Source organism: Tympanuchus pallidicinctus, unplaced genomic scaffold (assembly GCF_026119805.1).
Source record: "Tympanuchus pallidicinctus isolate F22 unplaced genomic scaffold, pur_lepc_1.0 scaffold48, whole genome shotgun sequence".
Taxonomy (NCBI): Eukaryota; Metazoa; Chordata; class Aves; order Galliformes; family Phasianidae; genus Tympanuchus; species Tympanuchus pallidicinctus.
The window spans coordinates 393,939-414,478 of NW_026294767.1; the positions used below are offsets into that span (position 1 = coordinate 393,939).

Here is a 20,540-nt window from a genome sequence, read left to right on the forward strand (position 1 = left end):
GCACACACAGGTGGTGACACATTGGGATGTGCAGGGGTCGCAGATGTCCTCAGGCGCAGGGACAGTGGGAGGCGGGCAGGTAGGGCCACAGACATCAGGGCAGGAGGGCACAGCTTGGCACAGGTCCACCCCAAGAGTCTGCTCGGGACAGGGACATGCATTCTGCGCAGAGCAGGTGTCAGGGTGTGCAGCGATACTGCATGATGTGCAGAGGTCAGTGGGCACAGCAGTCCCCACACAGGAAGGAGGTGGCAGGCAGGACTGCTCGCATGGCTCCGACATCTTCCTTCCTGGAGGAAATAACTCAATGTCCACCAACCCAATGCTTCCAAACAGTTGTATTCCTTACTGCTAGGCTCCCCTAGGAAGGTTTGTGCTGATTGTGTTGTAATTCAGGGATGAGGGAAAACTCAGTAGAGGGGAAATCAGATGTTTGCTATTTTGAAGTCTACAGGCATTCCTTACCAAAAGAAGCTTGGTTATGCTGTATTTCTGCACGGACACCCAAACCCAAGTTCTATATTTAAAGTCAGTGTTAAGCCAAATACTTCAGCAGCCCTTCCTTGTGCAGATAAGGATGGATTTAATTAACACTCCTAGCAGAGCTTTGTGCTTTTCTCTATCCCTCTCTTTTTCAGGTGCTTTCTCCTCACCCTGTAACACCCTTGCAGAACACCCGACTCATGCAGCCCTCTCCATCCCACCTTTCTCATTGCTGAAGGCAGCAAGAGGCTCAACAAGATGGAGCCAGGAGTCGCTGGCATGGAGCTCAGGGCTCTTACCTGGGACCTCAGTTGCTGCCGTGTGCGATGCTGTGCTCTCTTTGCCCTTCCACGACAGCTGTGTGGCTTCTGCTTCTAAATCCAGTGCTGGAATACCAGGAAGCATTTCACAGAGCATCCGTGGGAATTACAGCAAAATGCAAAGGGAGAAAACGATTACTCTTATCACCAGCGAGATGGAAGAACTAACAAGCAATTCCTCATCATGCAGATGGTAGCAGCAGTCATCTGTCTCAGGGGAAGCCTTACACCCTAGATGTGTAAAGCCTAAGGATACTCACCTGGCTCGATATCAACGCATGGAGATGGCGAGCAGACCCAACAGCCTCAGCCTGGGATCTGCTGTATGCACGCAGGAGCCTGGCCTCTGGAGACAGGTGCCCCAGGCACACAGACAAGCAGCCCTTCCTAGCACGGCCCTGCTCCGCCTCTGCCCTCTGATGGATTATTTGACTAATTATTTTTAATGGAAACCGGCTATTTCCGTGGCTGCAGCATAACCTCGAGTGATCCAAGATGGCTTGTGAATTCACGTGGCCTTCCAGCGGGGCTGACGTCAGGGAAGAATTTGGGAAATGAATGGATTCTTGTCTCGCTGGCAAATAGCCGGCCAGTCACAGCTCGGTTTTTCCTCCAGCCCAACACATCATCACTGGCCACTAAGTGCTGGATGGGATGTGGGATATGGGGGATTCTTTGCTTTTTAGCCACGGTTGACCTGCTTCTGTCCCTGCCCGTGTCCTGTTTGGATGCGGTGCTACTGGCTGTATGCTCCTGACATGCTCATGGAAACTCTTGTATCATTACCGGTCTCGTGATATTTTGCATCTTCTCCTGGAGCTCCAACTTGAATGACAAAGTACTGTTCCACCACATAGATATTGCCTTTACCCTTGTGTAGGTGCACACCTGAAGAGCAGAAGGTTGGCAGGAGCACTGACCACCACCATCCCCATTCAGCCCATTGGTTTACCAAAGTCAGTTCAATTATGCCAGTTCAAACCACTGTGGTCGGCAGAACACTGACAACCCAAGTGGTCACGCATCCTGATTTGATTTCAATTTCAGTAACCGAAAGTCACTGCATGGGGCATCACCATGCTCAGCAGTGTGAGCACACACTTAAAGGGAGGGCAGAGCGCAGACACAAGAGCACTCCTTTGTCTCCAGATGATATATGGCCATGTCTCTGCCTGCAAGTAATACTGGTTCCATGCCTGTGTCACAAGTGACTTAAGGCCAATTCGGAGACAGCACAGAAGAAATTCTCAGTCTTTGATCTCTTGGAAGCACTTCACTCGTTGGCTCTCCATTCTCCTTTATAACCAGGGGATTTCCAAGGAGAACATATTTCCTCCACTTCAACTGTGGCAGGCAGAACAACAGCCACATTGCGTTGCTGCAGTGCCACACAGCGTGCTATCCTTTATGAAGGGTGAACCTTAGTCTTGGTTTGGCCTCTGCACCATAGATATGGGCACAACAAACCCCAAATGGGCACTACTGTGGTCAGGGCACCAAAGGCAGGAGGTGGGTCATCACCCTACAGCGTCACTGCAGAGGGATGGGCTGCGGCAGGAGGTGTCCTACAAGGAACCCAAGTGACATTAAAAGCCTTAGCGCAGCGTGAAGTCTTCCCTGGCTGCCTTACTGCCACAATGCAACACGTTCAAGTCTGGCTGGAGTGCTGCCTTTGGTTGAGGAGCACACGAAGCGGCCCATGGGAGACTCCAGTTTCTGGTAGAAGAAATATTGTGTAGAAGCAAGAGCATGGATTCTTGCACAGGACAGTGCTATCCTACCTGTAGCCCTGGCCTGTATGGGTGTCACGGTGGAAGGTGCGAGAACACATACCAAAGTAATATTTATCCAAATATGAGTTTAATCCCAAAGGGGATTGTTTCCAGGCTGTATCACCAATGGTTTGTTCCCTAACTCCCGTACATAATACGTGGATCAGGAATTCAGCCTTGCAGGCAGCTGTCATCGTGTCGCATGTACCACCTCAGTGGCTAGGTTTCATTAAAAATTATAATGTAAGCACGTAATTTTAGGATTGGAGGTGGAGCAGGTCTGGATTATTAAAAAATTGTATTTCCATACCCCTGAGGTGTCTCACTTCCGGAGACACGGACATTGAAATCGTATAAAAGGGTTCATATTGTAGTGTTTCCCAAGCCATTTTGGTTTCGTTTGCTTGTTCCTGGTGGTGAATTGGGTAAGTCTCTCTTGGCTTACTGGGATGTAGTGTAAAGGCTGGGGAGATTGGATTTTTGGATGGTACCCGCAGAAGCAAGTTAGAAGACTTAGATGTTACAAGTGCTTCTGCTTAGTAAGATTTGTATGCAGCACTTATCAAGCAGCTAAGCTAAGGGTAAATATCCATTTCACCTTCTTCCAGCTTCTGTTTGCTGTGTGTTTTGCAATTGCTGTGTTTTCTCCATTGGGGTGTATCTCAGTGCAGCTGAGAGTGGACCAACCTTCCCCTTTCCCAGGCACACTGCTGCCCTGTATTAACCAGGAAATTATTGGGTTTGAGAGGGATCAAAAGGCAAGGCAAGGACTTCAAAGGCACAAAAGTGGGAGGGAAGATAAGAAGTGGAGCCTCGCAGGCTGCGGGGTAAGCCATGCCTGGAAGGGAGTCTGGATGAGAGGAGCTGAGGACTTCTGTGGGCAGGTGGAGGCTGTTGTGCCTTCTGCCCCTACAATAGAATCTGGCAAAGTTTGCTTAACACCATTTTTCACTCCTGTTTTGAGAAGCAGTTTGAGATGTATGTGCAGTGAGCAGCTGCAGCCATACCTGAGATGTGGAGCTAGTGCCCTGCTGTGATTTCAGTGCGCTTTCCCAACACGTTGCTCAGTATTCAAAGGGAAAAAGTATAGGGTACCTCACTGCCTAAAACAGCCTTGTGAAAGATGAGTGCCTCTGTTTTCCACACAGGGTATTCCTCTCCTTCTTTCAGACTTTCCTCCTCCTTCAGCCATGCTTTGCCAGACCGACTGCCAGCGCAGACAGCCCTGCCTCCCACCTCATGTCGTCCTGGTGAGGAATTTGCCTGTCAGTAGGAGCGTGGATCCCTGCAGCTCCGTCCGCAGCGTCTCATGCCTGAACACATGTGCAGATCCCTGCTACTACGCCAGGGTTCCTCAGGGCACCACCACCTATCTGAAGCTTGGTAGCTGTGACTTGAGGCAGATTGCCTTGGATCCCTGCTGCCTTGGGATCACCACACGCGTGGATCCCTGCTGTCAGGATGTGACCAGGTGCAGCAGCACCAGGTGTGTGGATCCCTGCTGCTACAAAGTGACCGAGAGCAGCAGCACCAGGTATGTGAATTCCTGCTGTCAGGATGCTACCCAGTGCACAACCAGGTGTGTGGATCCCTGCTATCAGGATGCAACCCAGTGCACCACCAGGTGTGTGGATCCCTGCCGCCAGGATGCAACCCAGTGCACTACCACATGTGTGGATCCCTGCTGCCAGGATGCAATCCAGTGCACCACCAGGTGTGTGGATCCCTGCCGCCAGGATGCAACCCAGTGTGCTACAAGATGCGTGGACCCCTGCCGCCAGGATGCAACCCAGTGCACTACAAGATGCGTGGATCCCTGCAGCCAGGATGCAACCCAGTGCACAACCAGGTGTGTGGACCCCTGCCGCCAGGATGCAACCCAGTGCACTACAAGATGCGTGGATCCCTGCCGCCAGGATGCAACCCAGTGCACAACCAGGTGTGTGGACCCCTGCCGCCAGGATGTCACCAAGTGCACCACTAGATGCGTGGATCCCTGCCGCCAGGATGTCACCAAGTGCACCACCAGATGTGTAGATCCCTGCCACCAGGATGCAACCCAGTGCACTACAAGATGCGTGGATTCCTGCTGTCAGGATGTCACCAAGTGCACCACCAGATGTGTAGATCCCTGTTGCAAGGAAGTGACCAAGTGTACTACTACCAGATGTGTAGATCCCTGTTGCAAGGAAGTGACCAAGTGTACTACTACCAGATGTGTGGACCCCTGCTGTGAGGAAGTGACCAGGTGCACTACCAGATGTGCAGCTCCCTGCTGTGAGGAAGTGACCAAGTGCACCACCACGTGTGTGGATCCCTGCTGTAGACCTGTGACCAGATGCGCTACCTCATGTGCGGACCCATGCTATGGCAGATATACCAAGTGCACCACCAGATGCGTGGACCCCTGCTATGGAGCAGTAACCCGATGCAGCACTAAGTATGTGGAACCGTGTTGTGATGAAGTGAGCAAGTGCACCAGCAGATGTGTGGATCCCTGCTGTCGTGAGGTGACCAAGTGCACCACCAGATGTGTGGATCCATGCAGCGGATGTGTGACCAGGTCCACCACTAAGTGTGTGGATCAGTGCTGTGGCAGAGTGACCAAGTGTGCAAGGTGCAAGAATCCCTGCTGTGGGGAAGTGAGCAAGTGCACCACCAGGTGCGTAGATCCCTGTTGTGGCAGAGTGACCAAGTGTGTGGATCAATGCTATAGGGAGGCGACCGGCTGCAAAACCAGGTGTGTGGATCCCTGCTGCACTGAGGTGACAAAGTGTGCCACCAAATGCGTAGATCCCTGCTGTCAGGATGCCACTAAGTGCACCACCACATGCGTGGATCCCTGCTGCAAGGAGGTGACCAAATGCACTACCACGTGTGTGGACCCGTGCTGCCAGGACGCAACCCAGTGCACCACCAGGTGTGCAGATCCCTGCTGCCAGGAGGCAACCCAATGCACCACCACCTGCGTAGATCCCTGCTGCCAGGATGCAAACCAGTGCACTTCCACGTGTGTGGATCCCTGTGTGGCCCCCTGCTTTGTGAGGCCCACCCCACTGTGTGCCAGCATCTGTGGCCGGCACTACTCCATCAGCTGTGCCGACATCTGCTGCCACAAGTGAACGGCTCCTTAAGGGGTGGTCCCACAACAGGAGCTGATAGGGGACCCCTCTGCTGTGTCCCTGCTCTGTGCAGCTCCAGCAGCTACGGAATGAAAATGGTTTGCAGACCTCCTGAGCCCTCTGATGTTTTCCTCACCTCTTGGCTCTCCTCGTGCCCTGTCCGCCCAAGGAAGGGCAGATCCTCACATGGTTTTCCTTGCATTCTGCATCATATATAATAGATTTATGTAAAGAGTAATGCCTTTCCTTGTAACATGTAACCAATTGATTTTGTGCCCCCAGGATATTTGCCTGGGTGAGAGACTCTGTCGTTCTTTTCTGCAGTGATGTGGTTGGAGGAATTTGTCCTTTCTCGCCATCATCTCCTTTTCTTAAATGAAGCAATAAAAACACTTGATCTTGGCACCAGCTGTCTGCAAGCTCTCCTTCTCTTTTGCACTCCCCCACTCTCACACCTTCTCTCAATTTCTACTTAAAAGAGTGTTCTCTGCAGTGGCAGCTCTTGTTGGAATGCATGACAAGATGTAAGGCAGCGCCCAGAGACCCAGCACTCATCCAGACTTCCCCAGATGCTGGCTGGGGAAGGGGATGCTGTGTGTCTTGAGGAAACATGCTGAAGTGGAGGAGCTAAATGTCCCCTTCAGAGCAATGGGCAAATGAGCCACTAATGAGGGGGAAGATGAGCAGGACTGAGAGACTGTGCCTTATGACCCTGCTGCCTGTGTATAGGAGGTCCTGACTTGGCCTGTTGGAGCTCACTTGTGTTTCCTCATCTCTGCTGGTGGATGGGTGCATCTCACCAGCTGGGCACAATGACAGGGATTTGCTTGTCACTGAACTCTGCAGAAATGCTGTCAGTGTGAGCAAGGTGTCCTGGGCAATTTCTGTAGCCCTCCATGAACATTGATTTACAAGGGTCCAAGGGGTTCCTCTTTAGCACTAAATCTGTTTGCAAAGCCTGAGAATAAGCAACCTACCCAAGAACTCAAAGCCCCATCATTGCTTGTGCCAAGGACACTGCTCTTCAGTTCTCAGGGTGCAGATACTGCAGGGAGATCAGCAACTGCAGAAGGAGGGAGGCAGCCACCCATACACTGAGCAGCAGCGTGGGTGCACCTCTGTCTGTAGACATGCACTGCTTTGCTCTTAAAGGTGCCCCAGGGCGTGGGGCTGATGACTAACCTGCAATTAACACGTCTGGGTTAGCTGGACCAGTAGTTGGGATGAGCTCAGTCCTACCCACGGACACAGCATTGCTCGCTATGGGATGTCTGGCATCGTGCAGATCATGCTGCCCATGTGCAAATCATGTTGCCTTCTCACCTCTCCTAGTCCCATTCTCCCTGCAGAGCACAGCTCTGCTGCTGGTAGGCAGTACTCAGAGTCCTCACCTAGTGCTCAGGTGCTGCCTGATTCCCATTGCCACACCACAGAGGCATCAAGCCAATCAGGGCTGGCTAATTACCCCTCTGTGGAGATCTGGCATGGCTCCAAGGCTTCTCCAAAACTCACTGTGCAAGCAGGGATTAGCTTTGGTCCTGCTCCCAAATTCGATGGAATGCTGGATAGTTGGAAGTCTGTGGCTCTGAGACTATTATAACAGTTATTAACAGCTTTCAGTGTTTGCTGGGCCAGCTAATGCACTCTGAGCTCTGAAATGTACTCCTCAGGGATTGAGACACAGATTTATTCAGGAAAGAAAAGTCAGATTCGTGCTCTTGAGTGCTGGAAAATCGAGGCAAGTATTTGCAATAGTCAGAAGGCAAAAGCTAGTTCCTCTTTTTCAGCCTTAATGGCATTCAGCTGCTCACTTATCATTCTTCACAGAGCACTCACCTTCCTGAGTAAACAGGAAAAGAGGTGGATAGTGCTGGATTGGGGTTCCTCTTGGTCCAGAAGTAACAATCTCATTACTTGATCAAACAATCCCTGGGGCATGGACTAGACAAGCGACTTGTTTTCATGTGATGCTAATTGCGTTGCACTCAGTCTGTTGGCATTTCAGCTATGTGATGATTTCCAAACTCCAGTGATGGCCATGGGAAACCTCCCTGGTGCTGAGAGCCTTTCTGCTGGTAGGGAATGATGGGAGGCGAAAGTCGGGTGTAATGAAGCCCCATATTGAAAGATGTAATCACAGGAGAGCATGCAGGGAAGTCCTTGCTGTGCTAAGAACGAAGGGAGAATCCTTATTTTCTATGGAAATGCTTTGTACACCAAAATATGGGTGGTGTGCTGAATGGGATGCTGCACAGACACAAAGCTGCTTCCAGTTGTGTATGAAATCCCTGATGCCAACAGTGCTGGATGCAACAGAGGAAGAAGTCTTACTTAGGAGGCTCTTGGGTAAAGCAGAGGATGCAAAGAAATCCGCGGGTGTCCTATCTCTAAAGTCTTCAGGAGCCTCTGAAATAATTCTTTCTCACTGAATAGCTCAAAGTAGTGCAGCCAAAATGGCCACCAATGGACATTGCTGCGGAGTGCTGACTCACTGAACCTAATGGGAACAGTCAAACAGCCAAGTGGCTCATAAATGTAATAGAGATCCACAAATAAGTGCTAATTTAAAATAATAATCCAGCACTCTGGTGTTCCCACGTATTACAAACGTGGATCAATTTATATCTCCTAAAATATCTATTTCTCCCAGAACTCATTACAGTTTCTTGCTAATCAAATATAACAATAGGGTATAGAATAACACGGTACAAAAAGGGAGAGGTAGGACCAGCCCTCACCATTTCAGAAGCGAGCCTGGAGCCCTCGGTAAGTGTGGAGAATGGAACAGACCAGTCCTAGAGAATCTCCTAGTGAGATAAGTGATGGTGGCAGCTGCTGTGAAGGGTCCTTGAGGTGCTGGAGGGTGCCTGCTTTTTTGGGCATCATGGAGGAGGGTAGTGTCAGGAGGAGGAGATGGGGAGATGTTCTTCCACCAAAATACTGAGCTCAATACTGAATCTCAGCTAGTTGCTCTCTGTATGTTTTTCAGTCTGCGGGGTCTACTTGATAGGTCTTTCCCCTCACTTGAAACAGATGTCTAACATGAGCAAATCACACCTTATACGTTCCATGCCTTCCTTGGCAACCCTGCATGTAGCACGAGGTTTGAAAGTAGATGATTGTTATGGCCCTTTTCAACCCAGGCCATTCCATGGTTCCATGATTCTATGATTCCATGATTCCATGATTCTATGATTCTATGATTCCATGATTCTTTTATTTTATGATTCTATGATTCTACGATTCCTATCTCTTACAAAAGCTGCAGTTCAAGTCTAGGGGGAAAAAAGGCACGTGATGCACCACGTCCCTGCTGCAAAGGAAGAGAGAAGCGGAAAGAATGTATGAACCATGAGGTGCTGCTGGGAGGATGTCAGGAGCAATGCAAATCTGCTCACATGGGCTCAGGACAGGAACTCAGGTTCCCCATGTAAACACCAGAAAGGAATTGGTGCTGGTGAATGTCATTCCCCGGCACGATCCTCATGTCCAGTATAAACAGGATGCATCATGCATAGATGCTGAATGGGTTGTTGGCTTTTTTTCTGCCCATTCAGCTTTTTTGTTAGTGATGTAGTTGCCTGCCTACACATAACTTGGTGATGACATTCCATCTCCATGAGTGGAACATTTTGGAGACATGAGCATTTTCTGTGCTGTGTATCTGAGTAGTGTATCATGGCTTCAATAGCTTACATGGAGCCCTGGGCCTAAATTGTGTTTAAAATGAAGTGCTTTATACTGATCTGACAATGAAAAATAGGCCTTAAAATGTGCCCCCCTTTTCTATTTATTACCTCAATAGCTTGAAGAGGTCCCCATCGGAGTTGTGTCCCCATTGGCATTGCCAAGTATGAATGTTGCTAATAGGGCAACAGTGGGTAGGAGTGGGTGGAGAACATTTGGTGTCCAAAATGGTACTGGAGAAGCAGAAATCTCAGTATATTTTGGAAGCATGAGTGGAACACTGTAGGGTTAGCTCTCTCTTTCTATGAGAAGTAGGATGCAATGTTTCTCATAGTAAATCAGATCAATTCCCCACGTACCCTAATAATGGCTGTCTGTTCTTACTTTACTGAAAAAAAAACCAACAAAGGTTGTTCAGGTATTTATGGAAAAAAATGAGGTGAATATATTCAGGCGTACTGAATCTTTCTGGAAAAGCAATTCATCTAGTACTTACATGATTTTTTTCCAATTACTGTCTCATTCCCATTGGGATCCGCGTGACATATGCAGAAGGTGGAAGCAGGATTTGCTCAGGATCACGTTTTGCCTGGAAGAAGGTTTCCATCAAAAATTAGGCTGTAGACAAATATGTAAAGCATGTGCAGGTGGAGCCTATGCAGGTTGTTAGTGGTCAGGTCTCCATACCCCTGGGCTCCCTTGTTTCCGGAGGTGACGCCACTCACGCCATATAAAAAGCTTTGCATTTTGATGCCCACATCAGTTCATTTGTCTACTCCCTCACTCACTTGTGTTGGTGAACGGTAAGTCTTTCTTGTATTTATCAGGGGATAATTTGATGACTGTTCTTCTTGGTTGTTCTGGTCAAAAGGATATATTAACTGTCACAGGAAAGCTTTGCTTCAGGTGCTCCCATTCCAGGATCCACCTTGGAATGGGAAGAGGATGTTTGACTCTTAGAGATTGCTCTTCCTTAGGTAGCTTGCAAATGTCCTGTCACATCTTCAGCAACCGTCTGTCTCTTATCCTCCTTCATGTTCTATCTTCATTAACCTTTTTTTTAAACCTCATTAAGTCGGGAAATTACCAAAATTACTGGATGCTGCAGAGTAAGACTTGAGACTTCAAAGGAAATGGGTGGGAAGAAGCATTATCATGAAGAAGGAAGCTGCAGGACACCTGCGGGCTGAGCTGCAAGAGGCAACTGGGAGAGTTCAGTGTGGGGAACTGAACCAGAAACAGGAGCTGCAACCTCTGGGCTAGAACTTTCCTCGTGAAGGAGAAGCCCATTAAAACTTATTTAACTCCAACGCTGTACTATGATACACAGTACAGAGTACCTGAACTGGTGGTCTTTGGGCTTTCTCCCCTGGGATTAGCAGCTTGATGTCTGCACAGATGGGATTGTGCTCTGTGGTCTGTTTGAGGAGCTGAAGAAGTGACCAGCAAAAGATATGCTGTGGAATGTCTGCTGATATAATTAAGAAAATAAGGAAATAGGCTATTGTTACTTTATGGCTTTTACAAAGCTAAACTTTGTGCAGCAGTTCTGAGTTCATGGCTGTGGTTTTCCTGGCAGTGATGCCTTCAGGTTCCCAAGAAAGTGTTAACTGTATGTATCCAGATCCAGAAATCATTCAAGCATGAAATTTTCCTTAATTGACTTCTCAGTCCGCCAATTAACTGCTATGCCTCTTTGAAGGGCTTCAGCTGTGAACTGTGGCTTGGGGAGAAAAGAGTTGTGATCTGTTTGTCTTGTCTTTGCCTTCCAGTATCCAACAGGATGTCTTACTACGAGCAGTGCAAGCAGCCCTGCCTGCCGCCTCCCATCTGCCTGCAGAAATGCAGCCAGCGTGTGGAGCCCTGCAGCAACATCTGTGTAAAGCCATGCCCAACGCAATGCGTGGAGGTCTGCCAGAACCCCTGTGCCACTGAGTGCACCACGTGCTGCAGCACCCAGTGCGTGGAGCCCTGCAGCACCCAGTGCAGCACCCAGTGCGTCACCCAGTGCGTGGAGCCCTGCAGCACCCAGTGTGTCACCCAGTGCGTGGAGCCTTGCAGCACCCAGTGCAGCACCCAGTGTGTCACCCAGTGCGTGGAGCCTTGCAGCACCCAGTGCAGCACCCAGTGCGTGGAGCCTTGCAGCACCCAGTGCACCACTCAGTGTGTGGATGTCTGTCCTCCTACGTGCGTTGATGCCTGCATCAAGCCCTGTGCCACCCAGTGCCCGACGCAGTGCCCCGTTCCATGCGTGGAGCAGTGCAGCACCCAGTGCAGCACCAAGTGTGTGGAGCCCTGCCCAGCACCATGTGTGGAGGTGGGCACCAAGAAGTGTGTGGATACATGTGAGACCGTGTGCCTGGAGCCCTGTGGCACCGTCTGCACTCGTCCATGCTAATTGCCTTCATTGCATGGGCCTTGCAGGCAGCCCCAATGCTTTGCAATATCTGCTGGCTCGTAAGAACCCAGGGAATGAAATACAGATGACAGACCTACCTGCAACGTATCAAAACCTCTCTCGGTTAAGCCATGCTCTCTTTGACTTGGAAAATATTTCTCTGCATTTTTCTTCCCGTATCTCTTCTTCCTGTGCTACATCTGCAATCTCAGCACCTTTTTCTTGGTAACTGCAGTTGGCCAATCTCCTATTATCTTGGGGAGATATTCTTCAATGGTTGTACTGGGAGCAGTTGGTGAAGATGCCTCCCCTTCTATTCTTCTCTTCATGTCTTCTAATGTTTGTCCTCTTGCCTTTCAATGTCTACATGCAGCAATAAAAATTGACCATCGATGGCATCAATGTGTCATTTTTTCTTTCTTTAATCTCCAAATTCGCATATCTTCAGACCAAAGAACACATTCCTTTAGTGTTCCTCTTAAAAAGCTGGTAAGGTCATGAAGGATTTGTGCCTACAATGCTGCAAACCAAGCTTGTACCCTGATGCTGAACAAAGCCAATGACATAAACAAAACATCACCCCATGAATACCGCCCTGACAGGTGTCACAGTTTCATTCTACGTCAAAATAATGGTATTTTTGGTCTTTGTGGCTCTGGATTTTGGGGCCAAATCTGTTAAAAGGATGCTTCAAAAGGATACTTGAAAAGTAACAAAAACCCTAACCTAAGGGAGAAGGTGTTGACAAGGCATTAAGATCACTAGTGTGATCTTAATTATTCATTTAAACCAATCCAGAGGAGATGAAAATGGCCTTTTCAGGCAGCTTTTCCCACGATCTTCACTGACTAAAGACAGAATATAGAGGATCTGGCTTCAGGAGGTGAACTTTGTCATCACTCAGAAGCAGATCCTCGCCTGCAAGACTGTAGTTTTGTTCCCAAGTTTGCTGCAGATTCTTTGTATGACTTTGGGAAAGTCTCACCATATTGTTACCTACCCGTTCTCTACCTGCAATAAGAAGTTACCTCCCTAGCTGATAAAGCAATTGGCACTGCAGGTTCATCAACGTCTAGCAGGGGATGATAAGGTTTTAATTCATTCACAAGCACACGTTATTGATTTGGAGTCACAATTCTGAAGCCAATGGAGAACCATTGTCTGGACGGAGTTACAACCATTTAGATGTCAAGTTTCAGAGATAATGCTCCCTTTGTCTTACACACCTGCATGTGACTTGCTCACCTCTGTCTTCATGATGGCCATACAATTTCCATGTCTGGGACAGAGGGTTATTACCCACCTACCATGTCATTATGGCAAGGGTGGAGAGGGACTGATCTAGAAAAGAAAAGAGTTATATTTAGGTGTGTGTAAACACTGTTACCAAATCAGCTTTTAATGAAACCTTGTGTGCAGGTGTAGAGTTTGACTGTAGATTACTTTTTGTCTTATTTCTGTCAACACCAAAAGGAAAATCACTGAACAGGAATAACGACAGACAAAATGTTGTATCTCACGAAGGCAAACTGTTTCTACACTAAACATACGTTTGCACATGGAGAGACAAACTGATGGCAGGCGGATCAGACAGCAAGAAAGGGGAAGGCATGACAGAGACCACACATATGCTGTTGAACACAAACTTCTTGTGTTCAATGAACTTTGCCATCCTTAACCCCACAAAGCATCAGTGCCCGCTTCCAGGTGTGGAAAAAATTTGTCAGGCAGTCATGTGCAGCTGCTAGTGAGATCTGTTGTTCAGTTTAGTCACCTCTGACTGATTCCAGTCCTCTTCATCCAGCTCTATCAGCCGCATTAGTCACTGAAGTTTCCTCTTCTCCCCATCTCTGCAAGCACTGCTCCAGGCACAGTGATGATAGATGTGAGCATGCTGGGGGAAGTGGCAGAAAGAGCTGCTGGGCTGCGTCCATTGTGCTTCCTGTGCCTGATGGACCATGAGTTGCAAAAGCCCTGACACATCGCTCCCCTATGCACCTGTGGTCAGAGTTGAGCATTGCTAAGATTCTCCCATGCGTTTAGAACAAATGAATGATGTTTCGTCCATGTTAACCTCATGGTCATTAAGACCCCTGATTAATCAGCAATGAATGGGGGATATTACGTGATGGGATTTTCCATTAGCACCTTCTGCTCTCCTACAGCCGGTGGAAGCCATGTCCTTTGTTTCTTTGCATGTCACACCACTCCATTGGAGATTGAGCTGTAATTCGTAGGGCTGAACGTGACCCCACAGGGCAAAGCACTGAGGAACACTCAATGAAGTCCTGAACAAGCTTTTCCATTACAGCTAGAGGCAATGTTTCCCTTGAAAGATTTTCTCTGTTTCTTCCTTGGGAAAAATTCAAGAGGACTGACATTTAGACCCATCTCCAGCAAAAGGAATCCTGCCATGACCTCAGCAAGCCAAACCCGGTGCTTGTAAAAAAAATTTTAGATCCTTCAGTGAAAAACTAAGGAAAATCTCAAAGAGAGATAAGAGGGAAGATCTCCATTTCTTTTTTTTTTGATAATACAAAATGTTTCAGTTCCCTTTTTGAGATGGAAACGGAGACGAAAAGCAACAACTGTCCTGGTGATCATGGGCAAAATTACCAGGAGACACCTCAACTTTATACAAACATGTTTTAATGACATTGGATCTGAGCTGGAGCTGAAATCCAAGTTCACCTGTGGGATATTTGCCCAGGGTCGGGACGGGATGAATTATTAATAAATTAGCCAGTTATTACCAGATTGGGTGTGCCTCGGATTAAAAACAACAAATCCCCCGCACCCGAAAGAGGAGGCATCTCTGCAGCCCTTGACTGAGGTCCAGGAGTATGGAGGTGTCAGTGGAGCAGGTTCTGGTTGTGAAAGATTCTGGTCATCAAGTTAATCTGTTGTCATCAGCTCCTAGGGCTGCCTTTGGAGCGCATATAAAAGCCTCCTGCTCCTGAGGCTCCTTGCACCAGGTGGCTTTTCTGCTTCTGCCAGCAGCAGCTGACGAGAGGTGAGTCCCTCCATGCAGATCAGCAACACTGGGGGTTGTCATGGTGCTCTGCTCTTGGGAAATGGGATGGTTTCTCTTTATTTTATTTCTCTGCTAGCAACTCCAGCCCATTTTCTCCTGCATGAAAGCCATATTCTTTTATTCCGAGACTTTCCAAGGCTCCAGACAGTGGCTCACTGACTTTCAATCATCAAACCCTTGTTATCCCTCAGCATTTTCTTCCAGCTGATAAGAATCCTTTTGGATAACCACCAGGTGTTGAGGATCAGACACCAAAGGATGGCATCCACCAACTCGTTCTGTGTTTGCAGAGCAGTTGTGTGCCGATCACCAGGGCTCTGAGTCTCACTTCTGTGCACAAAGTGGTAGCAGCAGGAGGACAGTTCTTTGCATTTGCAGCAGGGGACACAGCTCCTGCTCTGGGTTCTTAGTGCTCTATGCAGAGATGTGACCATAAGCAGAGGGATTGCCATCCAACTCTTCTCTCTTCCAAATAAACCACTTGGAACACTGAAATATCACTGGATTTTTGCTCCTCTTGCACCAAACAAATACTGCTTTGAGGTCTTGAGCCTCCATGATTTCATCACAATTTGTCTTGCTTCTTAATCTATCAATGTTCAGAGTACATCGAACAGAAGGAAAAACCCACTCGTTTCTCTCCTCCTCTTCCCTCTTCTTCTGGAACAATTCACCTATTGGGATCACAGCTTCATTAGGGCAGTGCTTTACTCCTGCATTCTCTTCCATACAGTTATGCCCCAGGGCCTCAGCAGAGCTCCATAGAATACTGAAATGAAGTATGGGGAACCTACAACAGGCTGGAGTCACTAATACAGGGTTGGTTTGAACAGCCTCATCCTGAGGGATTTCCAAGTTTTTGTTGGTTTTGGGCTTTTTTTTCCCCATGTTCTTTGACTGCTAGAAATGACTTTTAAAGGCTCCTCATTGCTAGCTTTGGATCAAGGCTAACAAAGTGACTGAAGCTACAATATCCAGAAAGAGAACTGTGTAGGGCTCAAAGTAACCAGAGGGGAACCTTGCCTTTCTTCCAGGCTCAGCAGAGATGTCTTCCCACCAGCAGAAGCAGCAGCAACAAATACCTGCCCAGTGCCAGCAGAAGTGTCCCCCGAAGGGTGTAGAGCAATGCCAGGCCCCCAAAGGACAGACCAAATGCCCTGTGAAGAGCGTCCCGCAGCAGCAGCAGCAGCAGCAGTGCCCCAAGCAGAAGTAGAGCTCCCATCAGCGACCACGAAGAGCTATGGAAAATGCAAATGGGTCTTTCCGTGCTCTCTTTCTGCTTTCCAGCTCTGCCTGAATAGCTAGAAATTTCCAAGGCGCCTTCTTTGCTTGCAGAAGTCACAAAGAGATGCAATTCATTATCTCAGATTTGTTCATCTATTATAAAAGAGTCATGGGGCTGTTTCCTTCTGATCTTTAATTTGGGACACGCTTCAATAAAAGTGTAATTAACCTCCTCACTTGCTTCCTGATATATATATATTTTTATCTTTACTGGTGTCAATCATTATCTTTTGCCTTCTTTTTGTAATCAGAGTCACCTTTCAGTATACACATGCATATAAGGCACACCCACAGGGATCCATGCACATCCAGGTTTCCTATGGAGGAAATGGCATTCTCAGGTCTGGATTATGAAATTTTGCAAGTTGTTTTCACCCTGAGCTGGTGCAAACCAGACAAAACTCAGTTTTCTGCAAGGTATAACGTTCTGAAGTACATTCCTGTGGGATTTATCAAAGCAATTAATCACGACTGGGAGTCCCAGATATAGAACAGCTGCGATCTTTGGATGTTCTGACGCTGGAAAGAAACTTTTGATTACTTCAAATGATTATTTCCAGTTTTAAAAGAGCCAGAAACAGGATTTTGAATGTTTCTGTTTCTCGGCAGGAAATATTGGCTCAGCTAATTGATTTCCAGCCAGCTGTAAAAAAATGCAGAGGAGGAACATTATCACAGAGGCAGAGGCGGTGAATGATGTGATATTGATGCCTTGCAGTCAGACACCAGCAGGCTGTGCAAGCCAGAGGCTGTGTCTGGTGCAGCTCTGCAATCTGGTGATGGGACTGCACGCATCCCACACCCATCCAGCAGAGCAGGGTGAGACTGAATTTCTCCTGGCTCAGCAAGGGTGGGAAATCTGTGTGCTGCTGCTTGCAGCTTGCCCTGTAGATGGTGTTTGAATAGGGCAGATGGAGCAGGATGTGAGCTGCGTCCTGCTTTGGGGTGGAGCGTCCTGTGGAGGTATGTCAGTGAAATTCATTAGTGTTTCAATGCACAATTAATTAGTGTTGCAGTACAATCAGCCATCCCATGGGCTGGTGCAGCACACGGTCTCTTGCAGGCGCTTGCAGAGGAGCAGAAGACTCAGCATTCCTCTCAAGCACCCACATTTGAGTCCCCAGTCCCCTGGCATTCAGCCTGAGTGATGTGCAAGCCGAGAGCCCTGGTTCTCTTTGTGAGAAGAAGCTATTAAAAGTCTCACAGCTCAGTATTCAAAGTCATTTTTATTGTCCGTTTTCACAGTGAAATAAATCCTGGATACAACATCAGCCTAAAACAATTAGGGTGAAGCACCAAACACATATGCAAGAGCAGTGTGTGGTGAAACATGTTGCAGGGTGTAACTCAGACCGTGCACGCCGCCTCCTTCATCCTGTCTGACAGCTAGAAGCTGTGCTGGGGGTTAATCTATTTCAAAACACGTCTGGGTTGCATTTAATTACCTATATCTTTTCCATGAATACTGTCAGCTTGAGCTGCTCCTGACACATCCTAGAAAATCTGAGGTGAGCTCTCTCAGGAAAGCAACGACGACAATTAGTTTAGCAAAGCAGGTAATTAAGAGGTGATGGCTCTTTTGTAAAGATCTATCCCTTTCCTCTAGCTCAGTGGGTTTTTTATTGCATAAAATATTCAGCACTGTGGATTCATGGTCCAGAAAGCCTTGGTGCCACCAACCAGAACCCCTTAGCTGCAGCTTTAGTGGAAACCTCAGATCCTATTAGTGATAGGCAAAGCCCTAAATGTGAGGTGGGAGGTTGTGCTGGCGTGCAGGGAGCTGGGGGAGGGATGCATGGGAACCAGGAGGCAGCGTGCAGGTCTGCAGGATGCATTGACTCATCGGGTGAAGGTGGAATAATTGGCATGATGAGCCCTGGCTACAGCCCACCATCATGCTCTTCAATTTTCTCTCCGGATGATTGAATGACTGGGAGACGGCAGAGATTCAGGTTGCTGGAAAGCCAAATGCTCATGCCTGCACCACTACTGGGAGCCTTCCTATCTATGGCAGCCCTGACGTGTCAGGTAGCATATAGCTGTTAGTGGGGACAACGTGAGCGTTAGTGGGGGGAGCTGGGAGCTGTGCTTAACAGAAATTCTGCAGTGGGTAAAAGGGCATTGGAAAACGACCTGTGTGAGATATGGGGGGAGGTCTTGCATCCTGCTTCTCTCTTTGGGGCTTCCCTTGCCAGCTGCAAGTTATTTCTGTGTCAGTGGCCACGGGCTGGGATGTTTTACCTGCTGCTGCTCAAGGGGAGGATGCTTCTCAGGAAGGGAGCTCTGCTCTGGCTCTGGGCCGGGTGCAGGGATTGGCACAGGGACCTCCTTGCACTCCTGCTTCTCCTGGGGACATTGTTCAGGGTCAGCATTTTGAACAGGGACCACCACTGGGATCTCTTTGCACTCCTGCTTCTCTGCAGGGCATGGGGTGGGCACGGGGACCTCTTTGCATTCCTGCTTCTCCTGGGGGCAGGGTGCAGGCTCAGGGTTTTGGACAGGGACCACCACTGGGATCTCTTTGCACTCCTGCTTCTGTTGGGGACACGGTGCAGGTTCAGGCTCTTGAACAGGTTCTGGCACAGGGACCTCCTTGCATTCCTGCTTCTCTTGGGGACAGGGTACAGGCTCGGGGTTTTGGACAGGAACAGGCACAGGGACCTCCTCGTGCTCCTGCTTCTCCTGAGGGCACTTTGCAGGTTCAGGAGAGGCAACATGGACTTGCACAGGGATCTCCTTGCACTCCTGCTTCTGCTGGGGGACATCTTCAGGGCAGACAGCAAGTACTGGCTCTGGCAGCTCTTTGCATGCTGACTTCTCTTGTGAGCATGCAACAGGTTCAGGCTGTGATACTGGAGGGAAATTTGCTGGTAGCTTGCTTTGCTGCTGCTGCTGCTCTTGGGGTGGGCACTCAGGTATCACGACTGCTGGTGCTTCTCCCTTGCCTGGTTCCACTGATGGTGCTGGCAATGGCTCTGTTTCTTCTGGATACTGCACCACTACGACTGCAGTCACTTCTGTGACTTGGGCTTCAGACTGGTGCTGCTGAGGGCATGGGACAGGCTCAACGCAGGGCTCTGGCTCTTGATTTTCCTTTGAAACCGTTTTGCCCAGGCCAGATGGGAGAGTGATTTCCTGCTTGCATTGCATCTGATTCAAAGACATCTTTGCAGGAAACAAGATTATCTGAAAGAAACGTCAGAGTGTTATTGTGTCTGCTGATCGAACTGCATTGGGATAAGAGTGAAACAATTATGAGAAACATTCATCATCTGCAAGACTAACTTTCTCTTAGCTTGCCCTTGGTTACCCAAGGCAGGTTGGCTCAGGAGGAATTATGATTTGCTCTTTCTTTTTCATCCTGTCTCTGACTCTGCCTTATCTTGTTCCTCTGCTCTGCTCTGCAGTGTGGGACAGGTCTAGCAGAGGTAGAATCACTCCTTTGAAATCGGAGCTGATTTACACTTCAGAGCTCTTCCACCCGTTGCTTTGCTCTTCCCAACCTGTTAACTCCTTTTCATTTCTTTCCTGGGGGACTGACGAGAGGAGCTGGCAAATAACAGATCTGCTGGATTGATAGCGGTTTCAGAAAGTCAAAATGATCGTAATAAAACGGACAGCTCAAGACAAGAATTAAAAAAAAAACAAAAACACCTGTGCATCAGAAAGTAGAAAACATGAATCTGGGTCCAACGGAACACCCCACTCTGACAGAAATGAAATCATCTGTTTTGTTTGCCCCTTTTTAAAATGGTTTCCAGATTTTTCTTGGAATTAAGGCCTCAGGGTGGTCCTCCCCCATAAGTAACATCTTTGTGTAGCACTGGGAGCCTTAGAAGTGCCCATGTCATGGGTCAGCTTCACCTCAGTGCTATCCCTCACTTCATGGTGATGTAATGGACCAAGGCTGCAGTGTCACAGTCCTTCCAGCTGCCATGGAAAGAATTAGCAGTGGTGATGCTGCCCTACATTTCTGGACTATCATCACTAGCATCACTCATAATGCATGTAGTCCACATGAATCAGGATAATCAAAAGGGATTTCTTCTCCCAGCATGTGCAATGTGCCAAATGGGTTCTCCTAAAGATTTATGAAACTCCCTCTCTTTGGTGCACTGCCGAAGCAGGATCAGGCTTGGCTGCCTGGTGCTTTGTGGCTCTGGCAAATCCCATGCTGCTCTTTTTCTAAAGGACACAAAGAAAAGGTTAAAATCATGGAAATATGAATTAGAAGAGCTGTTTTAAAGTCCCACCAAAAAGGACTGGAGTCCATGCTGATCAAGTGTGTGTGCAAGTGTTCTCCCTTCCCATGGCAGCTTCCCTGCTCAGCACATCTTCAGAGCAAATCATTGCTCTCTTTCCCATCCTCCCAGATCATCCAGATCGTTATCTGATGCTCTTACTGTTTCCTTTCCTGATGGCATCTTAAGCCATGGATGA

The 20,540-nt window shown here is 48.4% G+C and overlaps 3 protein-coding genes across 3 annotated transcripts; 2 read left to right on the top strand and 1 right to left on the bottom strand.

Annotated features, from left to right (window-relative positions):
- Window positions 1-3,765: 3,765 nt before the first annotated feature.
- Window positions 3,766-5,697, top strand: LOC128090542 (keratin-associated protein 10-4-like). The gene has a single exon (XM_052702940.1). The coding sequence runs from the start codon at window positions 3,766-3,768 to the stop codon at window positions 5,695-5,697; it is 1,932 nt and encodes a 643-aa protein (XP_052558900.1).
- A 5,470-nt stretch (window positions 5,698-11,167) lies between these two features.
- Window positions 11,168-11,782, top strand: LOC128090548 (proline-rich protein 9-like). The gene has a single exon (XM_052702945.1). The coding sequence runs from the start codon at window positions 11,168-11,170 to the stop codon at window positions 11,780-11,782; it is 615 nt and encodes a 204-aa protein (XP_052558905.1).
- A 6,156-nt stretch (window positions 11,783-17,938) lies between these two features.
- On the bottom strand, window positions 17,939-19,265 carry LOC128090545 (protein TsetseEP-like). Its single transcript, XM_052702943.1, has one exon. It carries the CDS (start codon window positions 19,263-19,265, stop codon window positions 18,303-18,305), a length of 963 nt encoding a protein of 320 aa, XP_052558903.1. The 3' UTR covers window positions 17,939-18,302.
- Window positions 19,266-20,540: the final 1,275 nt, after the last annotated feature.

Coding starts and splice junctions, on each gene's coding strand:
- LOC128090545 (XM_052702943.1), bottom strand. CDS start 19,265: ATGTCTTTGAATCAGATGCAATGCAAGCAGGAAATCACTCTCCCATCT.
- LOC128090542 (XM_052702940.1), top strand. CDS start 3,766: ATGCTTTGCCAGACCGACTGCCAGCGCAGACAGCCCTGCCTCCCACCT.
- LOC128090548 (XM_052702945.1), top strand. CDS start 11,168: ATGTCTTACTACGAGCAGTGCAAGCAGCCCTGCCTGCCGCCTCCCATC.